Here is a 14,621-nt window from a genome sequence, read left to right as displayed (position 1 = left end):
GAAAAAGTTGGAGCCACCCCGAGTCTACGGAGAGAGGCGGCATACAAATCTAATTAATAATAATAATAATAATAATAATAATAATAATAATAACCCATTGTGCTTTTGTGCTACTTTTTGTTCAACAAATCCATATTAGAATTATTATTTGTTGAGCTTCTTGTGTGTGGAGATCAGACTAGGGTGCCCCTATTGCAACGGTGGCAGACGATGAGAAACCCCTAGAGCAGGGGTTGGCAAAGTTGGCTCTTCAATGACACGTGGACTTCAACTCCCAGAATTCTTGAGCCAATCATGCTAGCTCATGAATTCTGGGAGTTGAAGTCCACATGTCGCAGAAGAGCCAACTTTGCCTATCCCTGCCCTAGAGGATTCATATTTGAATGCCCTGAGTGTGGGAAATATTGAACCTCTTGTGCCTTCAGCAATGGGAGAAGATCCATCTTTAACGTTGAATGTTAGTTTCCTGGGAATAAATCTATTTATTTATTTTGACTTCTATGCCGCCTAATCCCACTGGGACCCAGAGCGGCTTACAACAACAATAATACGATATATTGTGAAAAGTCAAATATAAATAGTAAAAATAGTAAAAACCTCATTATACCAACAATTAATAAACAATTTAATAAGCCCTAACAAACAATCCAATTAGTCACATATACATATCAGTCACTCAGTTCGGCTGTGATCAGGTGTAACACTCACAGCCCCCAGGCCTGCCGGCAAGGTCAGGTCTTCATGGCCTTTCGGAAGGCCACTGGGGTGGGAGTAGTATGAACATTTGCGGGGGGGGGAATTGGTTCCATAGGGCCGGGGAAGCCACAGAGAAGGCCCTATCCCACAGGCCTGCCCCTGCATTGTTTGGCCGATGGGACTTGGAGGAAGTCGACCCTGTGTGATCTGATAGGTCTCTGGGAAGTATGTGCCAACGCCTGGTTTCTACAAGAATCTTTATTTTGAGACGATTTGCGTGGACACTTTACCTCAGGGTCCTGTTTTTAGTTGATTGTTAGAAGTCATTGTTGTTCAATTTACATAAGACATTTGCAGTACAGTGGTACCTCATCTTACGAACGCCTCTTCTAATGAACTTTTTGAGATACGAACCCGGTGTTTAAGATTGTTTTGCCTCTTCTTCTGAACTATTTTCACCTTACGAACCCAAGCCGTTGCTGCTGGGATGAAGAGGTTTCTTTTCTTTTCCTTTTTGAAGAAAGAAAAGGGAGGGGCGGCTTGGAGGGGGAAAGACTTTGCAGAGAACAGCGTGCTTGCAGAGGCACTAAGAGTGTCTTTTGAAGAAAGAAAAGGGAGGGGCGCCCCCCTTGCCTTTCTTCTTTCCCACTCACCCTTTAGCCTATCCTTGCTTCTTCCACCCACCCCCTTTAGCTGCTCCTCCCTGGCCTCTGTTTGCCTCCCTTCTAAAGTTTGGGATTTTCCTGAAGGATTCGCACGCATTATTTGCTTTTACATTGATTCCTATGGGAAACATTGTTTCGTCTTATGAACATTTCACCTTACGAACCTCCTCCTGGAACCAATTAAGTTTGTATCATGAGGTACCACTGTATTTTGCAACTGTATCTGCTCACATTGAGGAAGTTAACAAAAGAGTGTTGGAATATTATAGGCATGTGTATCCTATCCTAATTCTTCAGTTTAGTGGTTTTGTTTTATGTTTCTTACAGTAAAAATGCTGATAGCCATTTTCTGTTGTGATAATGTTGTCAGCTAGGTCAATAAATCTATAAAATATCCTGAAATCTTTTGGTTGGTACAACAATTTCCACAGTGTTGTCACTTGCAAGGCCATTTCTTCACGCAATGGAAAATCTTCTCTATCGAGGCCAATGGTGTATACAACCCCATGCTATTATTTTTTCCTGAACAGTCCCAGATGAGTTTTAGTCTCAAGCAATTCCTGGTATTTTTCCCCAGAGCTTCTGTATTTTATCATTTTGGAAGTGAAGTGGGAACTGAAAGATTAAAGTTCGGAAACTTCAGATCGTGCAGAATGCAGCTGCGAGAGCAATTATGGGCTTCTCTAAATATGCCCATATCATTCCAACACTCCGCAGTCTGCATTGGTTGCCGATCAGTTTCCGGTCACAATTCAAAGTGTTGGTTATGACCTATAAAGCCCTTCATGGCACCGGACCAGAATATCTCCGGGACCGCCTTCTGCCGCACGAATCCCAGCGACTGGTTCGGTCCCACAGAGTTGGCCTTCTCCGGGTCCCGTCGACTAAACAATGCCGTCTGGCGGGACCCAGGGGAAGAGCCTTCTCTGTGGCGGCTCCGACCCTCTGGAACCAGCTCCCCCCTGAGATTAGGATTGCCCCCAGCCTCCTTGCCTTTCGCAAACTTCTTAAAACTCACCTCTGCCGTCAGGCATGGGGGAACTGAAAGATCTCCCCCTTGCCCATGTTGTTTTGGTGTTAGATTGATTGTGTGCTTGTTTTTTTTATATTCTGGGGTTGTTTTTTATGAATTTTTTAGCTTAAATTGTAATTGGATTGGTGGGTATTGGATTTGTTATTATGTATTGTTTTTACCTTGTTGTGAGCCGCCCCGAGTTTGCGGAGAGGGGCGGCATATAAATCCAATAAATCTAAATCCAATAAATCTAATCTAAAACAACTGGGTTCAAAATGTCTCTGCCCAAGGCACTAGAGTCAAGCAGCTTCACAGTTGTACTTATAAAATGTTGTGTACGGTGTACAATTTTTTTGTTGAAATATTTCAGAATACAGTGTTCCCTCGATTTCCACGGGGGATGCGTTCCGAGACCGCCCGCGAAAGTCGAATTTCCGCGAAGTAGAGATGCGGAAGTAAATACACCATTTTTGGCTATGGACAGTATCACAACCCATCCCTTAACACTTTAAACCCTTAAATTACCATTTCCCATTCCCTTAACAACCATTTACTCACCATTATTACTGGTACTCAATATTGAATAAGACACTTAGTGATCCTGATATTTATAAACATAATTATTTATTAACAATATTTATTTTTTTTGTCATTTATTTGCAAAAATTATTAGTTTGGCGATGACATATGACGTCATTGGGTGGGAAAAACCGCGGTATAGGGAAAAAAACGCAAAGTATTTTTTTAATTAATATTTTTTGAAAAATCGTGGTATAGGCTTTTCGCGAAGTTCGAACCCGTGAAAATCGAGGAAACACTGTACTTTCTTATATCCACACAAGCTTGGTTTGCAGAATGTTGCAAAAGCTGAAATTTCCCGTTGTTTTATTTAATCTCCTAACTATCCTGCACACAAGTACAAGAAATGCTACCAAAAAAACTTTAGGCTGTCTGGATATACTCAGAGTGTAATCAAAGCTTTCCACCTGTTTTTGTTTTATGTATCGCATTTCTCAGTAGAGCTTCGGCTAACATAATATCATAGCAGATCTGCTTTACAGTGTTTAGATATCTTAATGAGTAACTTAAATCTAAGTTGGCAGGCAGTCCAAAGAACTAAAGTTATTCTATCCTAAACAAGGCCAACATGCTATTTCACCCAACGGAACCAATTTATTTTTCTTTCCTGAGTCTGTTTGGAAAAGTCAAATATCTTACAGTCCCCTGCTGCTTTATACCAATATTGTCAGGCTGACAGGTCTGGGGTTTTGCGTTTTGTTTTTTGTTTTGTAAATAATGGTCTTTCAAAAATCTAAGTTTTGAGACTCTTCAGTGAAGTGTGAACTAGAAATAACACAATATTTGGAACTCCCTTGTATCCGAAATAGTAAAATTCCTAATACTTTTTATACTAAAACAAATTAGTCTTATACTAAACCTTCTGCTTTCCAATTTGACAAATACCATTTTTAATTTGCTAAATGTTGAGGCTAAATGTTGAAGGCCATGCTACATAAAAGTGAAATTCTAATATCTGACTTTGAAGTTTTACTATATTTCCATTCAGTTTCCATTCACAGTTACATAGGTCAGTGAAATTCCACATCTATAAAGTCCAAATCCCATTATTTTTATTCCAGAAATACACTCAGTTCACTGATAGATGGTAAAGATTAATGGCTTTAATTTATCTTTTAATATAGCATAAATAAAAAGCCTCCAGTATAACACTCAAGTGAACCATAACCATAGGGTTAATAGCTTTTCATCAGCTTAATTTTATACAACTGTAGCAAATAATTATTTGTCATAGTCTTCACTGCAATTTAAAAAATATCCTTAGGATAGCCAAGGAAAAGAAAGGTATTGATTTTAGTTATAACAAATGATCTTTCAAATAATTATACTTTGTTAGCTAGTATCAGTCTTGCTTTTTTTTAAAAAAACCCCAACGTATTAGGTTTGCATCTGCAGTCATTTATATACAAGCAATGTACTCAATATTCTTCTTACTGCTAGGCATCCCAGTGTAGCATATATTGGTGTGTGTGTGGGGGGGAATGTTTATTAATTTATTTATTTATTAATTAGATTTGTATGCCGCCCCCTACGTAGACTCGGGGCGGCTAACAACAGTAAAAAACAATATAAACAAATCTAATATTAAAAGTAGTTTAAGAACCCCAATTTAAGAAACCAATCATACATACAAACATACCATGCATACATTTTGTAAGCCTAGGGGAAAGGGAATATCTCAGTTCCCCCATGCCTGATGATAGAGGTGGGTTTTAAGAAGCTTACGAAAGGCAAGGAGGGTGGGGGCAAATCTGATATCTGGGGGGAGTTGGTTCCAGAGGGTCGGGACCGCCAGAGAGAAGGCTCTTCCCCTGGGTCCCGCCAGACGACATTGTTTAGTCAACGGGACCCGGAGAAGGCCAACTCTGTGGGACCTAACCGGTCGCTGGGATTCGTGCGGCAGAAGACGGTCCTGGAGATATTCTGGCCCGATGCCATGTTGGTCTGTAAAATTCTTAGCACATATCTTGCAGTGTGGTAGCAACAACTGGGACATGAAATTTGAATATAAGCACATTTTAAAAGTTGATTCAATTACTGACGTAATAAAAGAACAGATGGATCAGAAATGTTATAATGGCAAAACGTTCCATATGGCAGAAGTATGCCTATTTCTTATGCTGTCTCAGTGATTGTCTCATTGCATTTGCATGGATATGAGGCTGGTAAGACCTCATCCTAGACTGAAAAGAGTCATGCTGCATGGCTTGTAAAAGTGGAGGGTCAATAAAAGAATACAACCATATAGACTGGTCTTCAAACGAGGCTGATTTGAGATTGGAAGGGTTTGTGAATTCAAATCCTTGTACATAAAAAATAGAAACCATGACACAATCTTGGTCTTAAATGAAGTAAAATATGAGCTATTATTGCCATTGTCTTCAAACAACCATACTTATATACAGACTTATTGTTCATTAGCAATAGGAGCCAGCATCAGTCCATAGAAAGCAGATATTCCTTTTTTTCTTAGGGTAACATGTATAATAAATAAATGCAAATGCAGAAGACTGGGATTATGCATTTTATAGCAAGGGTGCTTGCAAGCTCTCATTATGGCTCATTAGAAAAGCAATACCTTAGAATCCAAATAGCCCTAGTTTCAGTGATGTGATACAATTTTTTTTACTGTCAGTTCTGTGCCTTGGTAGGTGTAGCAGGGGAAGGATACTGTAAAATCTCCATTCCCTTCCCGCTCCAGGGGAAGGATAGTTGAATAGTTCAGACTTGTATGCCGCCCTTCGGAGTCTAATAATAATGATACTGTAAATGATCAAAACATTTAAATATGTTAAAGGGTTCAATAAGGCCCAGGAGGGAAGTGTTTTTAATAGGAAAGTGAAAAGAAAATAGTATAAGGGCAGACTAAATGGATCATGAGGTCTTTTTCTGCCGTCAGACTTCTATGTTTCTATGTAAAATCCCCATTTCCTCCTAATCAGCTGGGACTCACTCGGGAGGCAGAGAATAGATGGGGGCAGGCCCAGCCAGGGGTAGTATTTAATAGCTCTCTGAACTATTCAAAATTTCCACTACTGATTCTCCAGAACTGATCAGAACCTGCTGAATCCCACCTCGGCCTAGTTCCCACTACACTGATGTTTTACATTCAAAAATAATGATTAAAATATGTGTCTGTTTAACCTCTCTTTTCTATAGATTCCCACCTTGGCAAAAAGTAACCTGGTCTTATAACGTGATTAAGTAATAGCAATTGAGGAATAAAAAAATGTGAGAAATATTTCATTATTTCAAGTCACTTTCCTTGATCTAGGCAATCCAACTGAGCCGTGATGGGCAGTATCTCCTCACGGGAGGAGACAATGGAGTTGTTATGGTATGGCAAGTGTATGATCTCAAGCAGCTTTTTGCTTATCCTGGTTGTGATGCTGGAATCCGATCCATGACTCTTTCACATGACCAAAGGTGAGAGTGATTTGGGTATTAATTTCCCCAGCTTTTTTTTTTTTGGTATTTTTATACTGATAGCAGAATTTGAAGCACTGAATTTTCTGAAAATCATATACAGTGGTACCTCATCTTACGAACGCCTCTTCTAACGAACTTTTCAAGATACGAACCTGGTGTTTAAGATTTTTTTGCCTCTTCTTCCGAACTATTTTCACCTTACGAACCGAAGCAGCTGCTGCTGGGATGAAGGGGTTTCTTTTCCCCCCCTTTTTTGAAGAAAGAAAAGGGAGGGGCAGCTTGGAGGAGTAAAGATTTTGCATGCTTGCAAAGGCACTGAAACGGTGTCTTTTGAAGAAAGAAAAGGGAGGGGCAGCTTGGAGGAGTAAAGATTTTGCATGCTTGCAAAGGCACTGAAACGGTGTCTTTTGAAGAAAGAAAAGGGAGGGGCGCCCCCCTTGCCTTTCTTCCTTCCCACTCACCCTTTAGCCTAGCCTTGCTTCTTCCACCCGCCCCCTTTAGCTGCTCCTCCCTGCCCTCTGTTCGCCTCCCTTCTAAAGTTTGGGATTTTCCTGAAGGATTTGCACGCATTATTTGCTTTTACATTGATTCCTATGGAAACATTGTTTCGTCTTACGAACTTTTCACCTTACGAACCTCCTCCTGGAACCAATTAAGTTCGTATGATGAGGTACCACTGTACTTCATATTGTGGTTGGCTCACAGCCAGGCCCTCTGGCAATGAGCCTGATGAACTGGGGCCATCTGGGCACGGTCGGCCTGTGTGGCTGGCGGAGGAGTCAGACAGCGAGCCAGAGGAAGAGGTAGAGTCTGGGTGTGAGGAGCTTACAGAGGCTATATGTTGTGGTTAGCTCTGGCCCAGCTCCTGCCCCAAGGACTGTGGATGTGGGGGAGACATCCACGTGCCGCAGGCCTGTTGTGCTCCCGGTGGAATCTGCTGATGAAGGCTCCTCTGACCAAGAAGACATGAGTGGCAGGGAGGAGGAGAGTGTGGCAGACAGCTCAGAAGGAGATCAATTATCTAGCTCCTCCTTGGATTCGGAACAAGAGTTAATGATACAGCCACGCATGCGGAGACCGATGCATAGGAAGCAACAACTGAGAGATTATTATCAAAGAAAATGAGGCCACCTGTGGTTGGGTGGGGCTGTGGTAATTAGTGAGGCTGCTATAAATAGCAGCCTGTGGGTTTGGCCATTGTGGAAGATGATCTGATCCTTGTGTTTCGTGCCTGCCTTGCTGACTTCGATCTTTGTGTGCTGATTTTTCCCCGCTTTGAAACTAAACCAGAGCAAAGTGTGTTTCACTTTGTGAAAGAAGAAGGACTGTGAATTGCCTCACAGCTGCAAGCTAAGTATCTCAGAACTGATAAGGGACTTGTACAAATTACCAGTTTGTTTGGAGATGAGTGCTCTTTGCTACACAAAAAGAGTGCTTAGTTTATTTGAATTTTCGGTATAAAGAACATTGTTTTGAATTGTCAAACCTGTGTGTGTCTGACATTTGTATCTGTTAATTTTCGGGAGGATTCTACCAGAGACCTCGACAGAAAATTATAGAACCCCCAAATGGGGATTTTCCAGAGTCTGAGGGCGAGGAGATAAGGGACCCAATCCTGAATGTACGGGTGAGAAGGATGCGGGGTGGCAGGAGCAGTTAAGAAAGCTCAGAAAGAGGAAGTGAGCTCAGCTGTGCACGGTCTGCACTCCCTAAGAGTATATAAGGGGGGGGGGGGAGTTTGGAGGGTGCTCTTTGCAAGAAGCCAATGTTCATGCCTCCGAAGGAGAAGAGTCTATGAAGAGTGTTTTTGCCTGACAAACCTGGATACTGTACTGGACATTTATGGGCTTAATAATATTGTGAATAGACTTTTAGCTGAGAAGCAATTGTGTATGACTTTATCTTATCAAGTTGGCCTCACGCCTGGATTTTGGCTGGGGGAAAGACATTGCTTTGGTTTGCATTTGTGAAGTTTAACAAATGTCTCGTAAAAAGACTCTTATTTTGTTTGAAACCTGGGGGGGGGTTTCATTTGGAGCTAATTACGGGCCAGCTGCCATGCAAGATAGAACACTTCATATATGGTTTTTTCCCCCCAGTTAGCATGCACAAATGATGATAAAAAAGAACATATTTATTTTATAATGATTCCCATCCACTGGCTGTTTTGAAAGTGAATATATTCCTACTTCAAAATAGCCAAAATTGGGGGTGTGGGGTGGGCGCAGAGATTTCAGAATAACAGGATTCTGTGCTGTATTAAATACCATTCTTTGCTTCTCAACTGGATTTTGCTAGATGTAATTGAACATTTCCAACCACACTAGTTTTGGATGAGACATTTAAACGAGTCCCAAACTTGGGCAACTTTTTTTTTGCAGTAAAAAAATATGTCCTGATGGAATGAGAAGAAACATTAGGTCTTAAAATTATGGAGTTTTCAAACTTTATCTGTGGTTTAACCTAAAGCTATGTATATAGTTGGGTGCTACTTCGTCAAAATGATCTTGTGATCTTTTTTCTGCATATTTTTCCTTCACAGGTGTATACTAACAGGCATGGCTTCTGGCAGCATAGTGGTTTTCTACAATGATTTCAACAGGTGGCATCATGAATACCAAACCAGATACTGAAATATGAATTAAACTGATGTGGCCGTGCAGCTCTTTTCATATGGAGACTTGAAACAGACACATCTCTCTTTAGTATCTTGTCATATTCTAGATCTTATAAATAGTTAATATATCTGAATGTAACTTAAATTTGCTGGGAGATGCTATTTTTTGAAGTTAATTGCTATTTTTGTAGACTTTGCTTGACTTTTTGGGATGGGGAAAAAACAAGATGATTGTTGGGGTTCTGTAGCTTATAAAGAAAATCTATATTTTATAGTCATAGTAAATCTATTTTGATCATTATACTTGGGGGGGGGATACTGTAATAGGGTGGCTATAATTCTTGTATTAGCTATATTATGAAACATGTTTCTCATGTAAATCTTTATAAACTTATGGAATATTTGATTTTAACAATGGAAATTGTCATAACAAAGGAAGTTGGTTATATAATACCAGCAGTTATAATACTGACATTTTAAACTCTGCTTATCCCTCCCTTCTCCTTTGTCTTGTACTTTTACAGTGAGCACTGAATTTTCTGAAAATCAAGAATATTTAAATTATGTAATTTTGTTTTCACATCTGTGTAATGATCAAGCGTGATTCTAGATCTAGGTGGTTAGTGATTTTAAATTATTAATTTGTTATTTTGTTGTAGGTTAAGAGAGAAATAATCATAAGCAGAATTTATACATCAAACATATTTTTCTTATCCTTTTATCAGGCCCACTGTTCTTCAAAATTAAGATCTATTTTGAGGATTTTGGAAGTATTCTATTATCTTCTGTACTTTTTGAAACCATGTATGGATCCAAAAAAAACCCCACTTGTGCTGAAGATCTGCTATTTTCCTCCAGTACCTAAAATGAAAAAAAAAAAGTGTGCCCACAACACAAATTAGAGAACTGTATTGCACAAGTCTTGGGCAGGGGGTTGACCTATATGACCTGCAAGATCCCTTATAATTGTGTTAATCTGTTACTGATCTTAAAATCAAAACATGTTCCCATTCAATCTGATTCAATCATGCTGACAAAATCTCTCTTCAAACTCTTGGGAAACAAAATAAAATTTATTATGAATAATGTTTTTTTGGTGTTGCATAAATTCTACTTAATATATGATTGCTGTGCAAAATTTTGTGATTATGTGACAAGTATTGTTTTTAAGTATGTACTGCAAAAATTATTTCTTGATAAGTTGTGGTTTAAGATTTGAAATTTACATTTCTCTGTCTTTGTCGGTATATAATTTCTTCAACTAATTATTTGAAGCAATTTGTATGCTTTCCCCCCCTACTATTCAAATAGCCCTTCTTTATATGAGCATCAGAAAGGGGAAAACTCAGTTTGAAACAAAATATTAAATAAAAAAGGCATTTGTATTTTAATGTTTCATTTATTACAACAGGAACATAACTTGCTAATAAGAAACAACGCAGAGCTCTGAAAACAAAATGATTGTAATTCTTGTCTTTTAAATAGAAAATTTTGGTTATAGATACTGCTACATGTACCAAACATTTTCGGAGAACACAGCAAATGCCAATGTATATTTATTGCTACACTTTTGTTAGCACAGATCTAACACCATCTACAAATTTATCTCCTCTATGTGTAATGGATGATGGGTGTGGCCTTGAACTTTTCAAAGATAGTCACACTTTCCTTTCCCAAGCCAACAAAGGTTTTATTGAATATACTCAAATAATAGTTGACCAAACCAGAAAACTGGCTGTGCTTATAATGAGAGACATGACAGTTTAAAAACCCTGAGCACAGTTGCACTACTGATATAGAAAAAGCACTGTCTTCCACTGATATAGGAAATGTCTAAAGATTAACCATCAAAATCAAGAACAAAAATTAACTCTTGCTCCTAAACTCCTCCTTCCTTCTCATTTTGAAGTCAAACTGACATTTTAATATCTGAAGTCTCGTGTTGAACTTTACATTGTTCTTCGTTTCTTTTTGTGCTCCATGTGAAACCAAGGCACTGTTTAGATTTGATAGGACAGGAAGAAAATTCAAGCCCCTATTCTTCTATGTATTCTACTAAAAGTCCAATCAACTCTCTAGCTCCGTGTTCCCCAACCTTGGCAACTTGAAGATATCTGGACTTCAACTCCCAGAATTCCCCAGCCAAGGGGAATTCTGGGAGTTGAAGTCCAAATATCTTCAAGTTGCCAAGGTTGGGAAACACTGCTCTAGCTAGAGCTGCTAATGAAAACTCTTTCCTAAGGAGTGACGTGTACTATATGTGTTTCATGAAGGGCTTGTCTGTTCTTTGGTTTTCCTTGTGCTTATAACAGATGTGCCCTTGCTTTGTTTTTGTTTGTTTCTTGAACAGGATGTGCTTTTGATCTGAGGCAGGACAGTTTTATTGGGCAATTTCTTATGCCACTGCAGTCTTTCAGATGCCAAAATATATTCCCAGAGAAAGACTACAAACCCAATGTGTTTTTTTTTTCATTTTAGTTATACTAGAACAGAATGGCCAATACTACTGGACAGTTTTTCACCAGGAACATTCCATCATCTTTAATAGTTGGCCACATGGCCAGCGAGCTTTTGAAAGTTTTCTTAAATCTTTTTAATGTAAAGCATTTATTTAGAATATAAATATTTATATTCCTAGCAGAATGGAGGAAAGGATATAACTTTTTGAACATTGGCTTCAAAGTATACTTAACATGGACAACCAATTTTTAAACAATTGGAACCTTTAAGAAGGGGAGGGGGGAGAGAACTAAATTAAAACTAAATTTGCCATTATATATTAAACATTGAGTATGATGCTAGAAATAAATTAAAAGGTAGAAATCATAGGCGTTAATCTGGTTTAACTTCAGATTGTATAAATCTTTTACCTTTTACTAAAGAAATCATAGGGATTAATTATGCTAATATAGTGCCATCCATATAGGTTATACTGTAGACAGTTGACTGATTAATCTCAGACTATTCAAAACTACACTCTTAAAGCACAGACACAATATGTTCCTGATTTTTTTTGTTGACTGAAAACTGAGTACTTAGGTCTGAAGTTTCAGGATTGCAGTCTGAATTGATTAGACTGAAGACTGAAGTTGAATTTGACAAAGGTAGTACACAGGGTTAGTGGGAACACTGCCACAATCTAACACTGAAATTATTCCCTACTTCCCACAGTTTGAAAGCAATAATGTTGACTAATACTTTATTTCATAGGGGCTGTTGAAATCAAGAATATAAAAGAGGTAGATCTTTTTTCTTTAGTATAGGTAAGAACAAGAGCCAGTATTAGTAGGGAAACCAATACTGATCTGAATAAATAATCTAACTGGGTAAAATAAGAAGGGAGGAGGAGGAGAAAATAATATGGACATTTCACAAAGCATAATTTGGGAAAGTAATTTAGGATCCACTATACTTGCCGAGATATAGCATCACATAAACAGGATACTTATACATCTCTTAAAATACTTATTCGTATTTAATAATGGAAGAAATAATTATATAACTAATACTTCAAACTTGAAAGCTCAGAGGGCAATTTCATATGAGATTCATGGAGATGCAAAAATTATTTCTTTTAAAATGTAATATTTAAATATTTGGACGTGAAATATTTGAAATATATATTGCTTGGCTTTTTTTCTTTTAATAACTTTTGTGTAGCTCTGCATAAATCTTTGCAGAAGCAAACAGAACACCTAAAATACTGCACAAAGAAATGTCCGGATTTTTTAAAATTATGCTTGACAATTATTTTCACAGATTTGGTTAATGTGTGCTACTTTCTGGTATTTTTTTGGGCCAATTTTAATACAAGAGTTACATCAGGGATGGGGATTAATATCTTTAAGTCTCACTAAAAATGTCCAGAGCAAAATTAAGACTATATTAAGTATGCTATCATAACTAAACTAAATAAAATCTTTTAGCTGGCATTCTGATTTAAACATATCAGCAAATGTTTTGGTGAAGAAAGTCAAGTGTAAAACAAAATATCAGGAAATGATTGAATGACACAATAATTGTATAGCTATACTCAGTAGAATGTTTTCTATTGTAATAACATACACCTGAAACATAAAAAGAGAAAAAAAATCAATCTGATCCTATTAAATAAAAATTATGTTATCAAATTTGAGAACATAATGTGTACTCAGAATAGAAGGAAATCAAGATAATTACATATCCTGGATTTGCTTTGTAAGTTCTCAAAAAAAAATTACTACTTACTCTTTTGAAGAAAAATGTTTATTGCAGTTCTTAGTTCTAATGTAAAGAGCTAATAGAAAATGATTTAAAATTGTTAGAAAGAAAAAAAGAAGCAGAGAACATACAATATGGAAACAAGCATTAATATACAACTCCATCTACCCTTTCACTGCACATTTTAGCATTATAGTTCCCAAACATTTGATGACTTTCTTTAAGAGTGGGCGAATTAAAAAAATACAATACTGACAGCATTCTGCATTGGTGACTAGTAGTTCATTTATTACATTAGCTTACTATAAATATACTGCTCTTTTTTTAGATAATGCACCATGCAGCAAGCTTTCTGTTCCAAGAAGGAAAAAAACCCTGGTAATTCATGATAGGAGAAGAGAAGAAGGAAACAACCTATGGAGAGAAATCTTTGCTAATTGCAATCCTCAAAACACTCTCATTCATAAATGGGGTTGGTTGCAAAATGATTGTCAATGATTGAATTATTCTATAATAAATCCCACAGTTTCTTATCTATGTGAACACTTAAGAGTCAACACCAACTTGATGGTACTTAATCAAAAAGTTTAATGTCAAAAATAAGTGTGCTATCCATTCACACCGTTATTTAAACCTTCACAACTTGACTTTCAGTATTGTACAAATTGCCACTGGGAATAATCTTGCTTCTGTCCAGGGCCATTTTAGACCTGCTTTTTTAAATTAAAGAAATGAGTTCCGCTACTTTTTTTTCCTCTAGCATTTCTTTTAGATAAATCTAGACTTTGTTGGGTGAGGCTCCTTATAACAGCTGTAACTATTTAAAGTCTGTATACCCAAGTATGAGAAGATAAGATTCATTTGCATGATTGAAATTATACTGAACACAAATTCATTTAAAGACATAGGAATTCCCAAATGTAATAGGTAGAGTACTAAAATCTACTGTACATACAACCTGCATCCCTTTCAGACATGAAAAAAAAAATAAAGTAGCAAGTTTAAGAGAACAGTAGCTGACCTAGCTGTGGCTTTCATTAGAACTTCTCTTAAAATTAATTTTGCAGGCTCATGAAATTCTGGTTCAAGGTAGGAGGAGTCTGAGTAGCTGAGAAGCAGCAGCAGGAATCAACTTGTGGTCAGTTGTTGAAGGCTGAGGAACAGCATTTATCTTGGTGATTTACTTCACATCAGCTTGATCTGGGATTTGACAGCGCTTGTTGCAAAATATCTGATTCTCTTTATCTAGAGCTGTGTTCTAAAATATAATTTTTTAGAAAAAGGTAAATCACATCACTGACAAGTGTTATATGTACATATAATAGTATTTTTAAAAACGATACATGCAAAGTCTGAAGAAAAGGAAAAGTAACTTCTAAGATCTTTTTCAAAGGTGTGAAGTTGTGGATTATTTGAGACT

The 14,621-nt window shown here is 37.6% G+C and overlaps 2 protein-coding genes across 8 annotated transcripts in view; one reads left to right on the top strand and one right to left on the bottom strand.

Annotated features, from left to right (window-relative positions):
* LRBA (LPS responsive beige-like anchor protein) overlaps positions 1 to 10,392 on the top strand; it is a 453,900-nt gene extending 443,508 nt beyond the window's left edge. For all 6 annotated transcript variants that reach the window (XM_070757811.1, XM_070757810.1, XM_070757809.1 and 3 more), the window contains 2 exons: positions 6,230 to 6,381; positions 8,927 to 10,392. In XM_070757811.1, the coding sequence (XP_070613912.1) occupies positions 6,230 to 6,381; positions 8,927 to 9,017 (243 nt within the window). In that variant the 3' untranslated portion in view covers positions 9,018 to 10,392. The remainder of the gene's footprint in view (positions 1 to 6,229; positions 6,382 to 8,926) is intronic.
* Positions 10,393 to 13,230: 2,838 nt separating this feature from the next.
* Positions 13,231 to 14,621, bottom strand: part of DCLK2 (doublecortin like kinase 2) — an 84,822-nt gene continuing 83,431 nt past the window's right edge. For both annotated transcript variants that reach the window (XM_070757803.1, XM_070757802.1), the window contains one exon: positions 13,231 to 14,459. In XM_070757803.1, coding sequence (XP_070613904.1) covers positions 14,382 to 14,459 — 78 coding nt within the window. In that variant the 3' untranslated portion in view covers positions 13,231 to 14,381. The remainder of the gene's footprint in view (positions 14,460 to 14,621) is intronic.

Source organism: Erythrolamprus reginae, chromosome 7 (assembly GCF_031021105.1).
Source record: "Erythrolamprus reginae isolate rEryReg1 chromosome 7, rEryReg1.hap1, whole genome shotgun sequence".
Classification (NCBI taxonomy): domain Eukaryota; kingdom Metazoa; phylum Chordata; class Lepidosauria; order Squamata; family Dipsadidae; genus Erythrolamprus; species Erythrolamprus reginae.
This window is presented reverse-complemented; position numbering and strand designations above follow the sequence as displayed.